Source organism: Corvus hawaiiensis, chromosome 5 (genome assembly GCF_020740725.1).
Source record: "Corvus hawaiiensis isolate bCorHaw1 chromosome 5, bCorHaw1.pri.cur, whole genome shotgun sequence".
Taxonomy (NCBI): Eukaryota; Metazoa; Chordata; class Aves; order Passeriformes; family Corvidae; genus Corvus; species Corvus hawaiiensis.
The window spans coordinates 7,399,240-7,425,314 of record NC_063217.1 but is presented as its reverse complement, the minus strand read 5'-3'; the positions used below and the strand labels follow the sequence as shown (position 1 = coordinate 7,425,314).

Below are 26,075 nucleotides of genomic sequence, written 5' to 3'. Positions count from 1 at the left end.
CGTCTCAATTTGGCAAAGCACATAAGCCAATACTTGAAAGAATTACTTTAGATGGCCTGAAAAGTTTTGATTAATTTTATCTAACCAAGTTTTCAGCAGATGACAAGGAAAAAAGAAAGTAGAGGAAAATTTCTGACCATAGCAACCTACAACATATATAGCTGCTGGTTTTAATGCAATAGTTGAGCATTTAAAACTACGTAAAGAGATTAAAACTAGCTTTAAAAGGGGTTAACGAAATTTTCTGAGCATCTCTGTGATTTGCCAAGTCGTCAGAAAAATGTTCCAACAAAATTCTTGTTAAAACAAATTGATTCTATCCAGTAATTTCTCCATCAAATACAGCTCGTTAGTGCCAGATAAATGCTAACCTGCCATAAAGTACAAATAAATTTCTTCTGGTAAATTAGGGGATAAAGGCAAAAGAGTTCCAGTGGAGGCTAGTTCAGCAATAAACACAGTAATATATTTCTGCTGTTTTTGGTTAAACAAAATGTTTTTAATTACATACTTCTGCAAACTGTAGCAAAAAAACCCCAAAGCCCTGGAAGTCTTTCCAAAATACCAATATGACTTTAGCCCACTATTTGAATGGTACAGTATTTTACCTTCAGAACTTATGTGGCAAGATTGTACAGTAGACAGTAAATAAAAGAATTACAATAATTTCTTATTTGCTTAGTTTAATGTAATGCTGAAAGCAAGACTGACCAGCAGCTCTGTGTCACTAACCTTGCAGCCACACAGAGGGGAAAGCATTCCTAAAAAAGTCACCATACAGGATTTTTACATGCATGGTAATCTTACAGAATCTCTTAGTAAAATCCTAGCGCCCTTTTGTGGTCTGAACTCCCCTCCCCCTCTAGATTATCAAATTACAGTTACATGAGAATGAAGAAGCATTTAACTGTCATGCATGTCAACCCTTCCAATTACGAAATAGTTCTATTTAATAATTTCTCTGTCTCCCTTCCCCTAAATATGCATCTAACAAATGTTAAGAATATTAAAATTATGTTTCACTCTATGTATCATTGATCAGTGTTTGGGAACTGAACTTAAAAAAGCCTGGTTCATAAAAATATTTAATAAATATTATTGTTTACTACAAGCATATAACTTATTTTCTCCCAACACGATTTACAAGCAGCTGAGAGAAGAACAAAGCAGTGGCAATCCCCAAAGTTTTCTGATTTCTTGTTGTAAGTTAAGCAACATTTTAAACAGGCAGATACTTGCTGGAAAAAATGATCCATGTGACAAGTAAAAACCTATTTGTAAGATGGATCAGAAGAGGAACAGATAATCAACTAAAAAATGAAAAAGATCAACACCTCACTCACATTTAGAGTGCTCCTGATCCAGATAAATAACAGAGGCTTTAATGGCAATGACACAGCAATACACGAGGAGGAGGAGGAGGAATAAAAGACAAATAATGGCTAACTGAAATTTAAGAGGAAGACTAGCTCTTGGAGAACTGCTGCACTCTTTCAATGAATTTATATCATCTTAATTTATCTGATGGGAAGATTATAAAAACATTGAATAAATATAAATTCTAATCCCAGATGCTTACAGAGATACTGAAGCAAGTGCAAAATGGGCTAATTGAAACATCCTAGTCACAGTCAGTGCTGCACCAGCCTTTTTACTCTGCTCCCAAGAGTAAGCTGATTTAATTCAAGGAGGAGGGTAGATGAGTTTGGAAAGTTCATGCTACCCAAAATAAATCTGTTAAGATGACACATCAGACTCTACACATTACAATACTGTACAGCATACACTACCTTCTGCCCCCCCTGAAAAAATCCAACAAAACTTCTTTAGAATATCATCTTCCTGGTAGCTACATTCTCACTGTCAAAATCTTAATTTATTGTAAACGCTGTGATTAAGTAAGTGCACTGATAAATGAAACAAAAAGACTTTTCCCCTTTATATTTTAAAAGTTCAAATTCCATACACATCCCATATGTGTTGTCTATTTTTCAGTTTGCTTTTTTTCCCTAAGAATCTTACAGAGCCTGTATGGATGCATATAGAAACATTAAAATAGCTGGCCAATAACTACCTTAATTTTTCAGTAAGTCTATTTCACACGTGAAGTCAATGGTATTGTGCAGAGTTACTTAAATTATCTTTAGTTAGATTGGCATATCTGTAGTTATAGACTATATGGTTCAGAAGTGTGCCCTCTATTTTATTGGGAAGCATAAAAATAAAACAGTACAGCACAAGGCAGACAGGCAGTGAAATATGCTTCTGATTTCACTTATGACTTGAATAATTCATTTGCAATGTAAAATAAGGCCTTACTACCTTTTTGACACTATCACAGACAAATGCTTCTTAAAGCCCTGCTGAAAATCTTTTCATAGGCTTTGAAGAGCCTTCACCACACGAGATGGAATCCAAACCTTGGAGTGACTGTGGTAAAGCACTTTTATGCAGCAAATTGCACCAGTTTTCGGTAATTTAAAAGATATTCAGCATTTTATGAAATCGGGTGCAGGGGCAGAGATTTCCTCTTGTTCCTTTCTGACAACACTGTTTTAGCACTGTGATTACAAGTTGGGGGTTTTTTGCTCGTTTTGTTAAGAAAACAAACTAAGTTAAAGTAATACTATTAAGAATATAACAGCTTAATTTGGAACCCAGCCAGCCAATGATTTTTGCCTTTTTCAAGCCAGGTATGGTGCACACTGATATCAAAGTTCTGGTGGACTTAAAAGAAATTTATACATACAGGGAGGACTTTGCAACCCAACTTCCATTTAAAAATACTAAAAGGGGTTTTAAAAACTGACTGTTAGAAATAAATTCTGATGTGCACCTACCACCTTTTCTCCCCAATGCTAAAGCTTTATCTAAGTCAGCAATGCTTCGTGAAACACAAAACCTCTCAGACAGCAATGGAAAGTGAAAAATCCAAACCCAAATCCTGTAACTGCCACCTTTCCTTGTGTGACTGAATAAACATATCAGTTTCCTCAGTTACCACTTTGTGAAGCCAGGAAAAACACTTCCCCAGCCTTTCTCCTACCTTGCCTGCTACTTATTTATATCTCAAAAGTCTCCAGCTGAGGGAATGTCTATCACACACTTGGCAGAGCCCTTTGCATAACGAGGTACCAACTTAAATTGGAGTAACTGATGCTATGCTGCAAACATAAAAAGAGCAGAAAAAATGTGCTTTGAAGCATCAAAGGATATTTAATTAGTATCACATCTTCTCAAAATAAATAACATTTAAAGGTAGAATTTCTGACTTTGTGGGTCCTACAACACAAAGTAAAGAAGAAAAGTAATTATCAAAAGAAATAGCAGTCACCCCACTGCATGACCTCTGAGTACAACTAAATCTATTTATTTGTTTAATTTGTTTAAAAGAAAAAGAGCATTACTTGAGAATCTTCCCAGCACTTGGCTGATCCTCTCCCCAGTAGTGAAGATCTAATCCAAAAGGCATGAGGGGAGCTTTAGCTCTTTCTTCTAGTTTTCTTCTTTTACTGTCAAGATCTTCCACATCTGCTGTCGCAGTACTTGCAGATTCACTGGAGAAAATTGATGAGAAGACAATACAGAACAACAATGAGCACAACAACTTTTTTTCTGTTTTCATTAGATTTTTTTAGGCCAACACTAATATTACCTTAGATCTATTGCAAGTACTTTTACAAGGTTGTCCTTTTATTTTTTTTAAAGGAAGACCATAAGACACAACACCACATGCTCTCTATACAGCTCGCTGCATATTCAGCTAGTGCTGGCTAACACCTATCACACTATTGGGGGAGAAGCCCAGAGATTTGATGGGGGCAGCAGTGGATCATGCAGGTTGTACTCCCACAGGAGCTACAGATGTGGTACAGGAAATTTCAGATTAATTCCAGTTTGCTAGGTTTTGGGGGCATTCCTGGCCAATGCAGAAGTGTCTTTCCAGGAACATGCCACTAAGCAGATGACTCCAGTCTTACCCCCAAATCACAGCTAAATGCCAGGCAAGGCTGGCGTTTCATCAAACTTTGAACAGGATTGATAACAAAATTGTCTTTGGAAGCAATGTAACATCTCCAGGCAGCACTGACGGCGTAAGTCACTGGGAACAAAGAGATGGTTGAAACTACTTGCAAATTGAACATTAGGATACATTTTGTTTAGCTGCAAACAGAATGTACCCAAATAAATGGGGTGGGGGGTGTTGTTAGCAAAGAAGGGAACAGTGTATTTTCATAAAGGCCATTTACACCAAATAAGATCTGTAGTAACTGAACAGTAAAAGATTCCTTAAGATCCTAGTGCAATCACCAACAAAATCCCAAATATTAGGCAATGAATGTAATGGTCTTCAAAATGAGACCAAGTCAGCCTCGTCAGCTTGCCTGGTTCATGAATGCTTTTCTGTGTGCTATCATGACTAATAAACACAAGAGCAAGAGGTTTGTACAAGAATGAAACAAAGATAACCTGGCATGAGGAGGTGGTAGCTTTGGTAGCTTGTCTCTAATAAGTTTCAGAGTGGCAGCTGCACAGGTTGGATCGAGTTCATCCTCATTCCCTTTGAGCTGAGTGTGGGAGCTCAGCGGAGCTGCTCCTGTCGATGCCTTCGCCACCAGGGCTTTTGGAGGTGACTTGGGTTCAAGCCCTGTGAAAAAACCTTGATGTTTAGGAGTGATTCACTTCTCCCACCCTCACAGTCCAACCCAAACAGCTCAGGGTGCTGACTACGTCTTCCTGCTTCCAGTTTGCTTTAGACATCAGTTCCACTCAGAGTGAAACAGAATTATTTAGAGGACATTTGTCTTTCACAGATACTAAACCACACAATTTGCCAGGAGAAAATACCTAAGTGCTGGCAGAAGCAGGAACTGCACCCAGAGAATCTGCCCAAGAGACAGGAAACGCCTGAGCTACACCTGAGGAACAAGCCATCTGCAAGGCAGTACCAGGCACTGATGTTCAGCACCAGTAGCTCAGCAGTGGGGTAACTTTAATTACTTTTATAGACAGATTAGAGATTCAGATGTAAGATGTGAGGACTGTAAGGATGCAATTAGTCAGGCTGAGCAGTTAGACAGCACCTGCCTCTACCTGCTGAGCTGGAGGAGCAACGCCATTTAGCCAGTAGTAGCAACAAGAACTTTTTAGCCAATGACAGCTAAAATTGGAAAGACATGATCCCTCACACTAACGTGATGTGTCCCCTTAGAAAGCCTTTTTAAAAAATAATTAATTGAAATGCAAGGTCTCGTCCCTCAAAGAAGATCCCTAAATTTTATACAAAAAAGTCATAGTTTCACAAAACTAAAAATTTCAGCAAATTATCTGAGCCTTCTTATGAAAAGTAACTGAAGTTTATCTAACATGTTTTAGCCATTATTTAACTGTAACTTTTGATCTTTTGCCCAATTCTAACCAGCCCTGAAGCTGCACCTAGAAGCATTCTTGCCTTGTTAGTCATTAAATGTATCACAATATATTAAGTAGAAAAGCAAAAGTTAATGTTGTATCTGTAACCAGCTGTCTGAGTAGGAACTTGCAAGACCCATAGGAATGGGTAGGCTTGGTACATAAGATACTTTCATTCCAGAGAATAATGTATTCTCCACAAGCAAAATCAGAATAATTTCCTGTGACCCATCTTTCCACCTTATAAGGTCTCCCAGTAATTCATCCTGACTTTGATTCGTTTGCATCACTCATTCCCTTTAACCCATGGAGTGCAACTGCACGGATGGCACTGCCTGACATCAGCCACAGGCAAAGATGCTGAGAGGGCAGCCTTTGAGATCCACCCCCTAGGAGCACATTTTCCAAGTACCTAGATCAGGAGCTGAGTCTTTGTGCAGGGAATGACATCCACACTTTTTTCCCAAAGCTCCAAGCTCAGGGCACTGAGAAGGACACCTGTTTAACCTAGTTCCTGAACAGCCTCTCCCCAGAGACAGCTGACAACCCTAATTCAAAATCCAGAGTCTCATCTTGCTGTTGGCTGGTGCTGCTGAGCACACCTGGCACTGCTGCTCCCTTACTCACTCCAGCCCACACTAATGAAAGCTATGAACACTCCACATTCTCCAAAGTCAACAAGGCTTTAAAGAACATTGTCCAAAAAAACCACCATTTAAAGGACCAATCTGTGCTTTGGAAAACAGTCTCAAAGTTAGCAGAAGAACCAGGAATAAGGGAAATTATAATTAAATATAATAGGATGGATCTAAGTAGAGAAAAGTCTAGGTTATTTAGCAAAAGAAATTATTTCATTACACATATTAGGCTGTGAACTTGCTGTTCAAAAGGGATAGTGGTGCCTCCACAGAAATGTGCTTTTTAAACATCACTTCAGTGAAATAATAATGCAGAAATTTTGAATTTATGTCTCTGGAAAGGGGGCAGGACAGGCTTCATCTCAGCTCATGTCACAGGTTAGAAAGGGAAAATGCCCTTCTCAGGTGCTTTTATCAAAATGAAGGAGTAGTAGTAACCACACTTTAGAATCATCAGTATTTAGAGAAGTAAACTTCCTTTAATGACAGAAACAGTTACAAACAGGGCCTTTGGCATGAACAAGGTTAACTGAGAAGAATATGTCATAGACTCTATCTGTAATGTAGAATTGCTTAGACTGCATTTAGCATTTAAACTGCTTTCTTTTTTTTAGAGAGCCTTTCTGAAAAGCATTGTTTAAAGCAAATGTTTTGAGAGCACCTGTATATGTACTATTTACAAATAGTAAAAAACCAGTCAGAAGATAGCAGGTTTGTGTCACTCACCACACCTCTTCTCTCACCTTCAGAGAAAGTAAGTGCATATGTTTTAAAAGTTCTCAGAAAACCCTATTTTTTCCCTATGATGTTTACAGGAAGCGTGATTGCTTGTTCACCACACTGGTTTTGTTGAGGAGGAGGGGAACAGCAGAGACAAACCGTCAGCAACACACAGAAAAGGTAAGGGAGATAAATAGACAATGTGACATTTAGACAGATAAAAATCACATCCAGAAGATCAATATTGGAATTCTTAAGAGTTACAAGAACAAAGTATTTTCTCATTGATTTCTTATTTTAAACCATTAGAAGAAAAATAGCCAAAAGTAAGTACACTAGGACATCAGTAACACCACCTCCACTGTGGAGTTTTGAACAAGTATTTATGTATGAAAGTAGTTTTTGCTAACAAGATAAAGACAAGAATCACCAGGCAGACAGCCCCAGCCGAATGGTGCCCAATGTCAGGGTGGGGTTTCTTTGTTTTAGTTTTAAAACATAGATGGGATTAAGTACAGTTTTTAAAGTAAAATTCCTCTTCAGAATTCTGCTGTTCTGTGTGGTTTATTTAACAAGTACAGTATCTGGGTTCAAACTGTTTCAACAGCAGCTTTGAGAAAGCATCATAAAAGTGTTTAAATCCCCCTTTTTGTTTAAATTGACCAAATGGCACCTATTGCCTGAAGCAATAAAGTAGCCCATGTTCACAAGATAAATCAATAGAAGGAAAGAGAGAGGCTGGGGTTTCAGCTGAAGTTAGGCTGCTGAATGCTGACATTATTGATTTTAGCTAGTTCAGCTGGCCTTGTAATTAAAATGTAAATTTGAGAAAGAGATTATGTCCTGACAGAAATGGTGGGATTAAGGGGAGATAAAAGCCCCTCAGTGAAAATTCAGAGAAAAAGCCAGCACAGGTTTCCTCAGCTGTGTGGATTTAGACAAAATCAAGCTACTTCAGATTCACTGAAGTTTAATTGAAAAAACATAGATAGAATATAAACAAGTATTATGGACTTCACCTTTCCTGAAAAAAAATTAATAGTTTCTGCTTCTCATTTGTTAAATCTTAATCAAGCTAAGCATATGTGATTTATATTAGTACAGACACTGTCCCAGACTGTAGGGAAAATCCAGCAGTTCAGGTACAATATTTCCCCACTTACTCTACTGTGCTCACAATGAAAATGCCTGCCAGTATTTTACTCAGGAAGCACAATAAGCTTTGGACTTTGCAAAGCTTCCCAGTGCCTTTGAACATAGCTATGCTCATTTATGTGAGATCTTGGAATTCTACTTTAGAAATTCAAATTTAAAAAAAAAAAAAAAAAGGTAACTATGGTAATTAACAAGAAGAGTTCACTAACATTACATAAACACTTAGTTTGGCTTACTGGAATTACAGAATATGTTAATTTGTTATACTGTTACCTCTCATCAATTAACCGTATTTATTACTGCTTTACAATCATAGTTAAGAACCAGAAAAAATCAAATACATGGCATTTATATCAAGCCCTTTCTATACCTTATGCCCTGATCTTTTAAGCTTCTTCCTTATGATTTTGCATCCTGTGGCCATTGCACAGATCCTCTGAGGGATACTGCTGTGGCAAACTACTCGAAAGTGTACCAACATCTTGTGCAGTGAGTATTAACTTCCAAGAACTTTAGTAGAAATCAAGTATATCCCATATCCTGTTAGATTTTCTGGGACCCTTATTTATATAGAAGGACCTCTCCTGAGAAGGAGGAAAGATTCCATGATCAGCTGATCAGGATGAACAGAAGAAATATCTACAGTCAATACTTCTACATGGATGTCGAAGTATTTTGTTTGAAGTGATAATCACGTTTTTTTATAAATGTGAGAAGTTAATCTTCATTCCAAATACTGCATTACAAACAGTTTTACTCACTTATTAAGTGTAGCTAGGCCTCTGTAGGGCTCAAGCTGTGCCAAAGGAGGTTCAGGTTGGATACTGGGAAATATTTCTTCACTGAAAGAGCAGTCAAGCATTGGAAAAGGCTCTGTGGGGAAGTGGTGGAGTCACCATCCCTGGAAATGCTCAAAAAATGAATAGATGTGGAACTTCAGTGGCCATGGTGGTCAGTCAAAGGTTGGAATTGATGATTTCAGAAGTCTTTTCCCATCTTAATGATGGTTCTGTGATTCCATATAGGACTTGCGTTTGTCTGTATACAGGTACATTCAAAACACGCTAATGTAATGAGGCAATCTCATTTGTAAACTTACAATTAAATATTTCTGAAGTTTTTTATGCTAAAAGAAATGGAGACCACACACACATTTGATAACAGAAATTCTGGACTGGGGTTTTAACTTCAGTGCTGAATATCTGTTTTCAATACATTTATGATAAATCAACACATGCTATTTACATCCAGTAACAACTATGGCAGATTTTTTTTTAAAGGATTCATAGTAATATTAATAGAAACCTTATTCTAGATACTATACTATTGTCTAGGCTGAAAAACACAACTGTGTGTTACTTGCATTTTCCAAATTTAGGAAAAAGGAACCCAAATTTCAAAGAGATGAATAGGTAATTCTGTCTATCCTTCTCCCTGCAAAACATGATATGCTTTTTCCCCTAAAAGAAGTCAGGTAAGAGCCTTATTTAGCTTAGACAGTATAATTCTAAGTCTCAAAATCAGTCCCCGACAATGATACTTCATGCAGTCTGGAATCTGCAGGTTTGTTTCTGCTCTGGTCTCCACTGAGCTGTTTCTCCACATCCTTCACATGCAGGAAGAATTCCCTCAGAAGTTCCTGAGCTATGAAGACCAGACAAATCAAACCTGACTGAAAAGCTGGATCCAGACAAATTGAGAAATCACTGCATTAAGGAAGGAAAAAGCTTAGGTATAATTTCCATTTAGCCAGCACATGTATGTCTGTTTAAGGATTCAACAGTCAGTAGAACCTCAGCAACTTCATTCCCAAATAGTAATAATGTCATCAGAAACATCTGCTTTCATTACAACTAAGTAGGACAACATTATTTGGTTAATCGTGGTGACACACATTTTTATGGCCCCTAGCTGATGAAAGCAATTGGCCTGAGTGCACCCCAAATAACCCATCTTACCTTGTGTATGAAATACAGGTACCTGTTGGAAAGAGAAGCTGCTCTACTGACCCCACACTTGTGGTCTCTTATGTACAGAGTCAGCCTTGAGCCAAGTCTACTTCATGATCACGGCCATGACAATCACTCTCTCCACTGTGGAAGCCTAAACTCCCTCCCATTTTAAAAGCTATTACAAAATTGATTTTAGGAAGTTTTTCAAATACACCTACCACTGGCAAATCCTAATAAATACTAGTAACAGAAAACCAAACAAAGTATTTCCCTAAAAGACTAGTAAGTACTGAAAACAAGTTTTTCACTGAGTATGTCAGAGAGGCCTACATGTTACAGAAAAAGTAACAGAATTCGTGCTTTTGCCTTGTGATTTCCAGAAGATGTTCACGTGTACCACTCAAATAAAAAAAAAAACAGCAAAAAAGCCACAATGAAATAGAGGAAAACATAACTGTAAAATCAAGAGATATTGATTCTTTGTAACTAAACCTGTTAGATGCTTCTATGAAGGAAAAAAAGACCAGTTTAAAAGCTATCAATTCTTCACAAGTCAAAATTAGATGTTTTGCTTCATCAACACTTGCATACATGCTCTTTTTGCCATGTGTAGATTTAAATCCACTATATAAAACAGAAAAAAAAAAAAAAGGGAGAAATCATTTACATGAAGGTTAAAAGAGCACATTATTATGGTATGGAATAACTATTTCTGCATCAAAAAACAAAGCTAAGATGGAGCCAGCACAGTGCTGCTCACAGCAATATATGTGTATGTTAGATAACACACCTGGCTTCCTTTTTTTAAAATTTGTAATGATGATTCTCTGATGTTTCGCATTTCTGAGGCCATTTTGCTTTAACCACTGTGTCCCCTCTACATCTTCGAGGATGTCTGTCAAGAGCCTGAAGCACTCCCAGTTCTATGTAAAGAACCAGATGACAACTTCTCTGCTAAGGAAATAATGGTTTTGTACATCTTATTAGCTCAGTTGGGGTATAAGCCTTCACATTGTTATGACTTTTCATAGTAAAAACAACAAAAAGCAGCTACTTAACACACAGGAAAGTATAACTCAGATACCATCAGATTAGGAAAGGCAGTCTGGGGACATCTAACCCAAAAAAAGCACATCACACTGTGATGAGAAGAGGAAAAAATATCTGAAATGGATAGAACTAAGCCTTGGGATTTTAGAATTGTAGCTTTGATCCCCATATGAAAGAACTCCGAAGCAGACTTGAAGATGCAATGTGAGCCACTAAAGTAGCTATTAGAGACCTAACAACATTCTGGCTTAAGGCTCAAATACAAGAGAAATAATCTTACTAACCAGAGCTGAAATAATGGTTTGTGACTGCACAGTCATTCCTAATATAATTTTGGATAAAGATGAAACGTGATAACCAATAGACTGCTTCCATGATAATAGTCCCAAGTCAGACAGTTTTCTTCACGTCACCTCTTGTAAAACAGAAATAGCACTCCCCCGTCCTCAAAGGAGTATTGCATGGGTAAATAATGCTTGCACTGGGACACAGACAAGAACTATCAACTAAAGTGGGTGCTTTGGACTAGACTGAGAATTGTTCTATTTTTATGTGGAAAAGCACATCCCTCAAAACAGATCACTTCCCAGCTGCAAGCCAAGCCAAGATCACCAAGAGCAGGAATGAACCTCTCATCCTTTGCCATCAGGCAAAAATTCTGTTCTATGGCACAAGAGCAATGTCAGAAGCTGCACAGTTCCATCCCTTACCTCATCCACCCTAAGGCTTTACGCCAATGGAACCAACAGCTGACCAGCAAAGGCTGGAATGTGGAAAATCTGAAGCGGCAACAATATTTTATTTCTCCCTAAAGTTCTCCTTTAAATGAATAATGGCTCCATTTTCCAGGGCTTAGCAATACCAGCCATACAAGGGCAGGTCACTCTTCAGTGGATATCAGCAACAGCAGTGCCCAGCGCTGAGAACTGAAGCAACCATAAGAAAATAATTTTCAGTGTTGTTTCTTTTTCAGCCCAATGTTCCTCTTTAGCACCACTGTGTACCTAAAATGGCTCTGTGGTCCCATAGGAGGGCTGGCCTCTTGTCAGCAGCAGACATCAGATGCAAGTGTAAATAAGGATGATACAAATGAGAGGTCATTAAAATTCTGGTAATGCTAATTTGGCATGACACCTCTAATGGGTTATATCTTCACACTTCAATTATCTAATCACCTAAATTCTTTTAACAAATTTACATTTCATTTTATACATCAAGATTCAAATAGACTTGTTCAATTCTACCTCCACCCAAACTGCACACATGCTCAATTCAGTTTCTGTATTTAATACCATCACCAATTTTGAGACTGTAATCATTAACCACATATAGACACAGCTAGTACAACTGCATGTTTCTATACACTTAGGCATAGAACTTCCCTTGTCTCTAAATATATTTTCATTTTTTACAAGTTTTTCGGATCTCAGGAGAGCCACAAAACTTACCTTGTTGGTAGGATATATTTTTGTGAGAGAAGTGAAAGGGAATAAAGTGACTTTAAATCAATAATTTACATGTCACATTTCAATCCATTTCCACAGTCACGTTTTACAACTTTGTTTTCTGGTTTAATATAACAAGTTAATCTGACTTGTTCAGGAAAAGTAACAACAAAAGGAAAAAAAGCTTTTAACCATTCACACCTTCCACGTAATGCTGGGATTTTATTTTACATGGAAGGTTTAATGTTCCGGTTAGAACATTCCACTTGTGCAGACTTTCATTTTCTAAGCTGTGATTTTCAGGAATTTTGAGTTATTTTCAGACCATTTCCTAAACTGGGAACTTACATAATAACTTTAAATGGCAGCAAGTAAAGCTGAGTGTCTTCAGAACCATTGGGAATGATTAGTTTCTTTCAGAATGTTATTTTTAAAGAACATGTCAGATAAAGAACAGCCAAGTGTGACCATTAGCTCACTACATAACCACAGGTATATAAAATGACAGAGAGGTTTTGTTTTCTGATTAATTGACTTCTTCACTACAATGTATTTTCCTATCAGCAATAGTTTAAATACAAATTGGGAATTTCTTAATCCATTTTATATAGATTTTTAAAAAATCCTTGAGTAGATAGTAGACTTCTTCTTTATCCTTCCCTATAAGAAGGAATTCAAATAGCAGCCAAGTATTGTGTTAGTGTGATACAAAGGGGGGTAAGACACTTTATTTTTAAAAAATGTGTGTTCATGAGGAAGATGGGATAAAAGAGAAGAGGTGAATACATTTCACTTCCAGTGGAAGCTGGCAAGTATAAACAGAACTTTTGCATATTAGGATTACTTAGGCTGCTGCTAAAGATACGGAAAATGAGTTCCAGGTGGTAGCTGCAGCCTGACTTTTATGAGGTAAACAGCAGAAAAAGGAAAAATAAGCATCAACAGGACTGAAAAAGGCACAGCACAGCACCAGTCTTACACAAATACTCACGGACAAATGTAGGAGCAAGACACTTCCTACAGGTTTTTAAGTTAAAGCTTTGTGATGGCAGCTACCCTTCTCTACAATATACTGAAATTGTGGGAGTCCTCAAATATACCAAGTTACAGAGAGGTAAAGCTGCTGACTTACTAAGCAAGATGTACAAAGGACAAGGAGCAATGCACTGAAACTGAATTAAGATGAACTTTCCTCAGTAACACCCCTCTCAATTTTGCACAAACACACAGTAAGTATAACTTTATTTAAAAATTATCTACTTTTAGTAAGAAGGCAAAATTATAGTTTGCTATCTGGTACGTGCTCAGTGGCTGTAATGCCGCACTTGAAGGCTGAGCTGCATTTAACATCTTCTGACAGCAATACCCAAACAGAAAGAGCCACCTTGCAGAGCTCGAAGTTGGCCATTCTATGGGAGGAAGTGGCTCTGCATCTCCAGCTGCTACTAATGCAGGCGATGGAACAGCACCTTACTCCATCTCACCAGACTGTCACCAATATTTCTAATATTCAGGCTCACTGCCAACTTTACTTTGCAATCCCTTCACTCCCACTATGTGTTTTGCACACTTACAAGCACACGGGTGCTGCTTGTGGCTCTGAACTCCAGTGGAAGATGATGGAATGAAATAAGCTGCTCATCTCAGTTGCTCTTGCTCCTAGGAAGTATTTGTTTATCTAGAGCCAATCACTGCTCCGGTGTCCATGTAATGACTTCCTCAGAGCAGGCAGAGATTACCCACACCGCTGATCACTTTATTACTTCAGAATGGCTGTTTATTTACCTTAGTGCAGCAGTAACACGCAGGGATAAAGCTTGTCACAGCTGGGCAAACTCACCATATTCCTTACGCAGGTGGTCTGGAATGTGGGGCTCATAACCTTCCTTCTCAGGGACCTCCACAAATTCATCTTCATCCTCATCGTCATCATCATCATCTGAGGCTTTCATCTACAGAGATATTCTTGTTGGGGTTATTTTCTTTTTGTTTTCATGTGAAGACTGTTTTTCATTTCCCTTCACATTGAAAATATTTTGCAGACATCCTGATAGCCCTACTGAGACTTCTCTATGTCAAAAGTATTTCCATAATTATGTATTTAATCTTTATCCAAGATTAGGCCTTTGCTTAACATTTTATCTCTAAAGACATGTTCTATCCTAAGGGCTTCTTTAAAGCCCCTTTTATCCATTAGAACACATGCAGTTGGTGAAGTCTGAGAAAGTGTGAAACTATAAAATAAGACCAAAAAATCTTAGAATAACATCAAGATTTTGACTTAATGAGCTAAGTACAGCCTTACCTCTTCTCATATGGATGATTTTACTCATTTAGCAGCACCCAAATAGTCTGTGGCATGTTAAATGGTATCACAAATTGTTTAAGAGCTCAAAACCAGAGCAGGCAAGCAGGAGGGGAAGCTGATGAACGGGCAAGCTAATAGTGACCCAAATAAGAATATTCAGGTCTGTATACTACAGTGGTTCACTGTGCTTCTTCACAACAGCACTAAGAATAATTTGATACACTCATTTCTTAACTAATGCAGTACATCCCAACCATTCATACCACCAGACAGCACACACTACTCTGGTTAAGACCAACAAAACAGGATATTCTTAAATGCACACTTGGTCTGTCCTGCAGTCTGAAATTGAGGATCTATGACTGGGTGAAAAAAAAAAAAATTGGAGTTCCAACTAACCAATGTAATTTATCCACATAAGTGGTTTCCTAAATATAATTTTAGCTAGCAACTTCTGTATATGTGCCATCAAATCTATACTTTTTCTAAGCTTGTTCCATACCTGAAAATTATTTTAGTTCTCAATTACACGTAAGCTAAAAGAATCTGTGTCATCAGACATGGCCTGTAGCATCAGAGCTTTAGAAAAGCAAATGCCAACTACCCTGAAAAGGCAACGATGGAGACTTTAAGCTTTATTTCTTTTGCCCACAATCAGAGTCACCTCATTCCCAACAACATAATTACATTATTGTATGTTTGCCATGTGCTTTTACCAGGAAATAGTAAGGGGTATTCACTAAATCCAACCTCAGCACAGGCTATCACTTTTTCCACTTCATTGCAGCAACCCAAAGCAATAGATAAGGAATACCATAATTTTCACTATTTTCAGCTGTGTTCTCTACTTCTATTAGTGCACCTGGCTTCTGTTAATATTCATACCAGCCACTCATTGTCAAAAGCACCAGAGGATACTGCAGGTTTTGCCTGCAGCAGAATTTTCCCAGTTTAATTCACTACTCTAATCTTGTGTCACAGCTGAGTTCCTTTAAATCATACATATACTCTGAAGCCAAAACTCTAGCAGCTCATTTTGGTTTACTAAATGTAGTTAAAAAATTAAAACAAATAATAACTTAAAAAAAAAAAAATCAGTCTTTCTTTTTGGCCAGTATTAACTGTAAGCTGGACTGAATTAATTTCTAACAAAGAACGTTAATTGATATTAATACACAGATACACAATAACACAATGAATGGGTGGTACAAGTTAGAAATAAGATTCTTCCAATTGTTTCAAAAGTGTTTTGATTTAAGAAAGCTGCAGTTCCAGTGAAGTAGAGAAAAAAAACAGATTTACTGTCCAGATGATGAGAGCTGATTTACTATTGCATTCTTACCAGAGAACACCTAATTAGCCTTCATTTTAAAATAAAGTCTAAGTATAATAATGTTTGAGAGCACCCTGCTTCCAAAGACAGGTAAGAACCCCAATGCAGTCTTAGCCCAATTGTCCCCACCTCAAGAGCTGCCAACATTCAGGCTCTGCTGGTGGATCCTGCACCCTTGGTTTACTTTTTGTTTCCCACTGCAATAATTTTTCGTGATCTAAAGAAAAGCAGCAGTTCAGGCCATACCTGGCCCAGCCAAGACAGATGCAGACCGAGCCTGACCTCCTCAGCAGAACTCAAAATAGAGTTCTAATCAAAGAAAGGATTAAATGTTCCACCATTAATCAAACTCACAAAGCAGATTTGAAAGCAGAACATCTGTCTGAAACTACAAGTTTTAGAAGACATTCCTAATAGCCTTTAGAAAGAAAAAAAACCATCATGTTTTGTACTGCACATCTGAAGAGGGCTAGAGATTGAAGAGAAGTTAGTTGGTTTGTATTTTGGTTTTGAAATTCTGCAGGTGTTGTCATTCCCTTTTCATCTATTAGGAACAATTTAAATTTGGAAGTAACCTCCAGCAATATATAACCTCCAGCAAAAAATAACCTCCAGTATTTCTCCAGCTACAAGAAGGACATCATCATAATTCTCATACTCAGGTTCCATTTCTTATTAGCTATTAAAAAAAGATTTCACCAAGATAAAACTTGTCATAGACGATCTTAGTCTACAACTTTGTGCCATAATGTACAAACCGACTGTCACATCATAAACAGGGAAAGTAAATTCAGTATATTTCCTTAGTTTTTATTAAGTCTGTAAACAAATAAATAGCAACAGGTTTAAGGAACAGAGAAATAGTGTCAAACTAGTGAGAGGAAAAAACTCAGTTCAACCTGATTATTTAATTTAAATTGCCAGACTATACCTAAAATAGCAGGGATATAACGCCAGTTCTTCCTTGCATGTCATATCTGAGAGGACTAGAGGGAGACAGGGTACTATCTTTAATTGAAATTTCACCTAATTTGTTCATATCACTGGAGGCACATATCTCTCTGTATGGTAATATACTAAAATTCAGTGGACTTCACTAATCCTCCACTTGAAAACTGCACTGGAAGCAACTTTGCTGTATTACCTGCATGATCTAAAACTTTAAAGCATGTGAAAAGCCTGACAGAGAAAAGGCATAATCAGATGCAAATTCACTTTGTTTAGGTACAATCCATGAACTGTGCATTCAAGTACTATAGAAAACATTAATCATAGGAAACTGTAATTTTTGTTATCAGTCTAACACTAATCAAAAGGGAAACCTGTCACTACCGCTGACCTGTGAAACGTCCCAATTATACTCTTCAGAAATGACAGGAGCACTTAACTTCCTCACTGAGTAAATGACGACAATCAATCAAGTTTGAATAACAATGAGCCACGGAGCTGAAAATTATTTTTTGTATAGAATCTACCCAGGAATTTATGAAAGGTGAAAAGCAACCCAAGGTTTTAGGGGCATTATGGCTTTCAGCTAGTGCAGCACATATCAAACACTAAACAGAATTTATGTGTTTTAATTTTCTAAAAGGTAGATGTGGACTTGGTGCTACAATGCATAACATATAATGCCAGATTTTAAATATGGGGGTCATTTTCATAAAATATTATGCGTATTGTTCACACCCTTGAATTTCCCTGGGGTCTTCTATTAAATTTAGATTTCCTGTAAAAAAAATTAACTGCTTAGCTAACTATCAGGAATTAAGCCCTCTTTTCTGTTCAAACAGACATAAAGTCTTTATCTTGATAAAATCCTTAACAAGATAAATAAGTTACCTTTTTACTTTAAAATATTAAAGTTGTCACCATTGGAAATTCAAGAAGTTGCACAGTAATAGTAGCTAGCTATATCTCAATTTACTTCATTCCAGTGGTATTTTATCAGAACCATCCCATTTATGCTGGTTTGATCCACTTCCTTTCTAGAGAAAGCAGGAGAGCTCACGCGCAACATTAATGATTAGAAAAGTATCTTTTTTTTTTTTTAAGTTCCACCTTTCAAGCACGAAGAAAGCTCCAAAAGCAACTTCTACAGATGTAGTAGGAAAGTTCAACCACCTCCTACCTATGTTTCCATTATAAGTAAACTTTTTTGGTCAATAAAAAAAATAAAAATAAACAATCCACCATTAAATCAGAAGAAATAAATATTTAAGACAATAGTTTAAAGTGGGCAAATTAGTAAATGATAATCCTTTTAGGAATAAGTGGTTAGGGTACTTGCTAACATGAAAAAGGAGACTAAGATACAAACAAGCAATATGACATCTCTAGTGTGCCATGTCTGAAGGGAAGTAAAGTGCAAGAGTAAGTGATAAATACCATAACGTAAAGCTTTTCTTGTAGTGTACAAGATTAAATACCTCGAAGATAGGTAGTCACACAACTGCTTGTTTCTCAATCACCTGTCAGAGAACGTGAGAAAAAAGCTCCTGGTTTCAAATCCATTCTAATTATCAGGTGATATGAGGAAATTCACTAACACAGGCCACCAGTCTTATCAGAGATGGAGGGTGAACGACCTCCTGTCACTGGATAATGGTCCACCTAAAGAGAGACCGGATCCCGAAACATCAGAGGCTGCTTGCACCACCGCTGCTCTTCAAGTTCCACGGGGAAGGGAATTTTTAGCCTGTTAATCTGCTCTAAAATGCTGACATTTTTTATCTATTTATTTATTTATCTAAGTCATAGAATGATGTGTTTGCAAAACTATGTGTTGGTTGTTGGTTTTTTTAATGTGGTAGTACTAGCTATCTATATTCCTCTGAGGAGAAATGGGATTTAGCTAGGCAATTTCCAGATTCCTGAGTTGGACTGATTTACATATGAGAATATGGTTTAAAAAAAGACAGAAAACATACATGCATTATTTTCACTGTAATCACTTGGAACATCTCAATTCTCCTGATTTTCACTAAAAACTTCAAATCGTGCTGACTATTCCAACTAGACAAATGCAATCAAACCATTTCCTCCCACACTCATTTCAAAAACTAGAAAAAACAGATGTTTCCTTATTACTCTGCATTATTAAAAATACTGGAAACAAACACGGGATGCCAGTAGAAATGCAATTGTTTCTTTTACTTTGTAGTCAACACTCCAACGGCCTCCATCTGTTAGTGCAGCTCAGTGCAACCACAGCCCCAGTTAAAGGCCTTGTTCATCCATCCCAACCAGTAATAAATGTGAAAAAAGCCTCCACCCACCACAAAACACTTGGAAAGATGTGAAGAAAAGCCTTTGATCCTTTTCTCGCTTTTATACAAATTGACGGCTACATTGTTATGAGGATTAAAAACCCGAGTCTCTGCAATCATAATTAAAGCAAGCAATAAAATTACTGAAATATACAATGCAATCAGTTTATAGGACTAGATGTACAGCCTCTAATAATTATTTTAGAAAAAGAAGGAAGAGAAAAGATAGCACATGAAGAAGTCGTATCTACTCACTAAAACACCACTTGCAAACTACAGCTGGGACCATTAAATAAATTTTGCATGGTCTAATTAACTTGGTTTGCAATCTCAATTACTTTTCACCCAAGAAATCACTTTTGTTCAGTTTTATGCGTGCCTGTTTCCCTTTTCTAAAAAAAAAAAAAAATGATGTAAGGCATCCTCAGACAAGTGAACTCTAAACTTCATTTGTCTTTCAGCAGGCTTGATGGCTATGCATTTAAAAACCCATTCTATCTTATAAACTAAAAATTAAATGTACTCAGCTGTGATGGTCGTCATTGCATCTGCTATTTATATGCTAATACCCTCACTGAAAGATCTTGCAAATTATTCCACCATGCCAATATCTCATGTGCATCTACTCAAAGCCAACTAAATATTTTTCTAGAAGATTTTGGTTAGGGAACCAGAATATTTATTGCTGTAGAACCTAGTTAGAGGGGCAACCTTAAGCACATCCATTTTTTATTCAACTGCAACACAAAACATACTTCAGTCACGTTAAATGAAATTTGGGGATACTGTATGTAAGAAAACAGTGACTGGGGTAAAAATAATTTATACAGTGCCAGTAATAGAATCTGAGTAGTCAAACAGTGTATCTTAAATGTAAAGACAAGTTTCTCCTTTTCCATTCTTTTATATCATCCAACACAGAATGACATGAAAATAAATGCTGGCATTTGGACAGATTTTAGAACCATGCTTGAGTTTTCCCAAGTGCAACACAAGGAAAACACAAACTACTAACAGAGCTGTATTTATAAGGACCTCCCACATACCCTCCCTCCCCTTCACTTTGTGATAAGAACATAAATTCAAGCCCTGATGACTGCAAATTAGATATGTGGTCCAGGCGAAGCACATTTTACGTTCACCCGTAAAAGTATCACCATTCATTCTATGTGTAGTTGCTCAACAGCACATAAGCATCTTGGCCAGGCTGACTTTTATTTAGGAATGCACTTTTCACATTATTTCCTAATTTCCAGAGTTAGTAAAAATGCTTAAAGGGTTCCAGCCCAACACTTAGACAAAGCACAACATTGGAGAACAAGCATACCTTGCTCCAAATTGCTTTAGCAATATAACAAGTACCTGATGAACCAGTTTTTCTCTAAAGCAGGAGTCTGTGAGGGGCAAGCTCAAAAAACAGTTCAAAAGACCCTGAATCTTCATGAATCCCTTCAGAAAAAAATGGTATGTCCAATAGACCCAGTGTACCAGTGTGTGCCTTTACAGTTTCAGAGGACAGCAAATAAATGCAGTCTAGAAAACTGGTACACTGGACAAAATTATTACCCGAGGAAGATATTGCAAGGCAAGTTCAGTATTTCTTTAGTAATAACCACCCAAGATGTGTCCTCAGATGTATTTTCATACCTCACTACTTGGGCTCCTACTATCCACCAAAATCAATAAATTGTATAAATCATCTTAATCCTTAAGTAGGTACAGCAAAAAGGCCAAGTTCTCCTGCATAATCCACATTTTTCATAAAATAAGTATCACATTCAGAGGAGATGTAGCAGTTTTACTTAAATTAGTGAAGGTTTCCAAGTCTAACAATGCTGTTCCATTCCATGCATCCCAGGGAGCTAAAACTTAAGTCTGCTACCCTTCATTATTCAAGTTAATGAAGTCCCCCAACATAAGAGAGAATTGGTTCCTACAAAATTTATGCTCACCACCTATATTTGATACCTATATTTAATTTGTTTTATCCAAAGTGACTATAGTGTCAGTCTCTTAAATGTCATTGTGTAATATTTATACAAAAATAAAGGTTACATCTTTCTTTTAGAGTACAGCAACATACTTGTCCCATGCAGTTGCTGTACATACTTCAGGCACAACAGCTTATTACACAGTAAAAATCAATATACTTAACAGTAGTATCTGATACGTTATTTTCATCACATGTTTCATTCACCCTGAGAGATGAGCTAATCATGAATCACTTTGTCAATCTGAATTCTCTGATTAAGTAAAGATTGACCTTTATAATCAGATCTGCATTACCTGAGTTTACTCAGCTTCTGAAAGGGACAGTCTCACTATCTGAGCTTAGCGCTGCTACAGAAATCTTCTCTGGATTAGGTTCCAGCCAGTCCAGGTCCCTGCAGTAACAGGACCTCAACTGTGGGTACAAAGGAGGCACTGGGAATCATCAGGGGAGGAAATAGAGCAGGACTATCCCTTTTCATTTCTGCTCATGTTTAGATCATATTTAAGCCAACCATAAAATCATTACCAAGATATGTAAGCGGCTGTTCCCTGTACAACAGTAACCTGTACAAAAAACACCACCTGCTAAGAAGCAGATCTGGTAGCAACGTAACACACTAAGAAATACCCAGTAGAACTTCATTTTAACATTTCAGGAATTGTAGAAATGAGTGAAATAATTTTAACAGAAGAGGAGGCAATCATAAAACAGCATTGCACATATTATCTGTGCCTTGAAACCCAGACTTTTTTTCTTAATTCATGGGTAACTCTGAGTACGGAAACTTTGTAAAGTCCTACTCAGTTTTTCATTCCTTCAGACAAAAGGAAAGGTTTGCATATTCAAAGACTGTGGTGTGATGAAGAGAGCAAAGCTAGAAGCTAAGTGACATGAAATCATGTTTAGAGTCCACACTTAGCCTGTACCCAGAGCAGAGTCCCCAAGATGTTTCCCCTTTGTACAATCAGTAGGAAAGCCCTAATTTTGTCGCTGAAGAAAGCGGCTCTTGGATAGCCAATGTAAAGGTCACAAGTGCTACCCTGAACATGTGAACTGCCCTTCTCTTCTTTCCAGATTACCCATTTTTCCTACACACCAGCCCAGATGAAATTGTTTAAAGCCACTGAGAAGGCTGTAGTGAGGTCCAGGACTGGCTATATCCATTTCTGGACCAAAAAATTGGTTTATGGTCTGATAATGCAAAGGTTAACCAAAAATACGTCTTTCTTTACACCCCCCTAGAGAAGTCTTTAGATTTTCCAGTGCTTTTCAGCTAGTGCAGGTCATCTATGAGATGATGAACTGTACTCCTGTGATCCCTTGAAATATTTTAGGCAACATTGAGTTATTTAATTTCTTTACTATTCAGAGGCCTATACATGATAAAAGCTAAATTTTAGAGCTGAGGAGAAGAAAAACATCATTTTCATCTAAATGTGGTATAACAAGATTCCCATTAGCACTCATCCATGCAAAAAAAAAGTTCTACTGCATTTGATGGATTACCACCTATCACTTAGACCACAGCAAAGTCAAGCTGCTAAAACTTTGTATCCACCACCAATGCACACATGCTCCTGTCTCATAAGTCAGTCTGTACACACAGACACTCTAAAAACAAACTGCAGCTGACTTCAAGGATCACATTTATAAATTCACTTGAACTGCACATTCAGATGCTGTTATTTTTAACGGGTAAATATACATCCCAATGACATAAACCTAATTTGTTACAGACAGGTTAACAAATTATTCTATGCAAGATACATATAGCCTTACATGTATTTCTGATTGTGGATTTCAGGTACAAAGATACTTCAGATGTGAATACATTTACTTTAATAATGCTGCATCAGCTACATTTAAATGCATTAGTATGTGTTTCAAGCCTAAAAATTTTCTTCCTTTTCCATTTTTAAAAATACACATTTAGCAATGTACCTCTATGAACCTCACAAATAAATTCACTTCAATAAAACTGTTTCCCCTTGTAAAGTAGGATGGATAAAAAGCTGAAAGCAAATTTATATCTCCTACTTACAGAGTACACACTGCTCAGTATTCATAGATGAATCAAGGGAGATGACCCTTCGGCCTGAAAAACTTAAATACTTAACATAAGGGTTAACTTGATGATGGAGACATCCTCCTTTATTTTACACTCTATTAGAAGAGCTCCAAATTGCATTGTGCGACCTGCGAATCAGATAGGGATCAGAGGTCGTCACAGTGACAACCCTAAGAATTCATGGCTAGATCTGCATAACAAGATATTTTTAATAACTTCATAGCAGTGGCAGGCTCCATGGCCAGGGCAAAGCATAAAACATACCACAGCAACACTCAGCTCTAGGGAAGAAACAAAACCAACCAAACCCATCACCCAGCTGATCAGACACTTTAATAAGGGAGTGCTGTTCTGAGGGCTAATTTTACAGTGTTTTGTTTTATATCAGTCCTACATCCTAATAAAACTTAAAAAAATAGAAAGCTTTTAGCTGAAAAGTGATTACAAAAGAGACATTTAACAGAAATAATAACACGACAAACATGACAATAAAACTAACGACAATTAAAATAGGGAAGAGGGAAGAGAGAGCATTAAGTATGTGTATGACCTATTTAATATTCTGTGTTTACTTTTACAGTTATTGTTGACCTGGCTTTTTTGATAAAAAACAAACAAACAAAAAATTTAAATGTTTACCAATTTGACCATACAAACATTAATAAATTTTATTGTTTATTCCAACCACATTACATGCTAACAATGTATAGAATCTGGTAAAGACCATCTTTAGGTGTAATGCTGATGTACTTATCAAATATTCCTGTATTTCTCTATAGAAAACATACTAAAACTCAACATCAAGTTACCATTCAAATCTTAAAATGAAATTCTCCCAGTTTTCAAAGGGCAACTTTTTGTTAAGAGGCAGGGTTTTTGTTAAAAAGCAGCACCTGGGGTGCTGTTTTTCTACCCAGGTGTCTCTCCTGCTGCATGGTCTGAGCATGTTTTAGCAAATGTGATTTCAGGCACTGTGAGGGATCACTGAGGACAGTTACCTGACTCCCAGAAACAACTTCTCTAAAATGAACAAGAGGAAAAAACTCTAAGGATGTGAGTACAGGAAGCTGTTACAGAAAGCTGTCAGTGGGACTGGATTCTCAATGGCTACAGAAGCAGAAAAAGAAAACTAACATTCAAGTGCAGCTTTTTTTTTCCTAAAGCAGGCACTAACTTAATGAAAAGACAGACTTGAAAAGAGCTGGTTATAAAGCTACAAAATGATTAGGTAGAAATAACTCGTTAGAATTGCTAAAATTCCAAACTGTAGTTGAAGACATGGGGGGAAAAAAATCAGCAATAGTCTTGTAGCCAAGTAATTGGTAGAACTCTTGGCTTAATTTGTAACATATTAAAAATTTAACCTTTTAATGTATTTTAGGACTAAATAATGAGCAGCAAATATTTAAATTGTAAATTTGTAACAATTTTCTGACATTACTCTTTCTGAAAAAAATCTGACTTGTATTAGAGTGAGGTTTAAGTCTCAGATTCTGGACAACACAAGGACAGGCTCCTCCAAAGCTAATTATTAATGGCATTATTGAGTTCAACCAGATGTTTCACATGGATAAAATTAAGTACACAAATAAATCAAGATCCAAGTGTATGCTTAAGACTTGACAGAAGATAAGGAAAGGTGAAACAAAAAGTAATGAATACAGTTAATGAAAAACTATATATCCCTGGTTGTTAATGTAATTTGAAATTTAAAATTCAAGGTGTAACAGGCAGACACAGTAAGTGATCCCTCTGCTGACAGACACAGGAACGGGATTTTTCTCACATCATCTTTCCTCCTGGATTCTGTCTGTCCAAGTTTAAGCCAGCCTGAGTACTAAACCTTCCATGGCTTTCCAAGGTAATTACGTAAGATATAAGCATACTTCGAGTCTACAAAATGCAGCTAATGAGCTACATTTCTATTAACAATGTCAGGATTTCAAGTATTATCCTGATGGGTAATTTTTAATGGAAAGGATGTCAGTGAAAGGTAGTGTGCATGACTTAAAATACAGTACATACTTGTCCTCTCTAAAACTGCAAGTTCATTTGCATCTAGTCAGCTTCAAATCAGACACTAAACAAGACAAAAAATTAAAACCCAGTATCACATGAAAAGGAAGAAGACATTATGAAACAAATCTATTTCTAACCAGCAAAAAAATATTTTAAAGAACAATTTGGTCGTAAGTTATTCCCTGCAAAAGAATCAAAAGTCCGGAAACAGTAATGTCTATTTAAACCCCATTGTAAGCCAAAAATTACAAATTGTACTTCTGCAATAATTCACAGAGTCACGAATTAACTTGAAGTGTCTTTGGTATGTTGCTGTTGTAGTAAGTTTACCTGAAAACAGACTGAGCAGATGGCTGGCTTTGGATCAAGGCGGCACAGAGAAAAACGTGCAGCGTGCAGTTTGCACTCCCTCTACTGGGCACTGGAATTATCCCGAGCGGGCACTCAGAGAAGAAAGGGCCATGTCCGAGCAGCCCGGTACCATGAAATAAAAGCCCTTTTACAGCTCCCTCTTCACCTGGATTCAGCCAAAGCCCAGATTCACAGAAAAACGAATTTCAAAACCCTCAAAATGTTTATACCCTCAAAATGCATTTCCTGTCAGAAATTTGACTGACACCCCAAAGAAGGATTTCACTACAGTGAACGTAACTCGTGTAAGCACACAAAAACTCATTTGCCCGTGACCAATATAGGAAGTCTGTCATTTTTTTTTG

At 37.1% G+C, this 26,075-nt stretch overlaps 1 protein-coding gene across 1 annotated transcript in view; it reads right to left on the bottom strand.

Annotated features, from left to right (window-relative positions):
* The window catches only part of UVSSA (UV stimulated scaffold protein A), a 49,363-nt gene that overhangs the window by 12,218 nt on the left and 11,070 nt on the right, over positions 1-26,075 (bottom strand). Inside the window, exons 7-9 of the mRNA XM_048304225.1 lie at positions 14,213-14,324; positions 4,471-4,648; positions 3,408-3,557 (exon numbers count right to left, since the gene is read on the bottom strand). Coding sequence (XP_048160182.1) covers positions 3,408-3,557; positions 4,471-4,648; positions 14,213-14,324 — 440 coding nt within the window. The remainder of the gene's footprint in view (positions 1-3,407; positions 3,558-4,470; positions 4,649-14,212; positions 14,325-26,075) is intronic.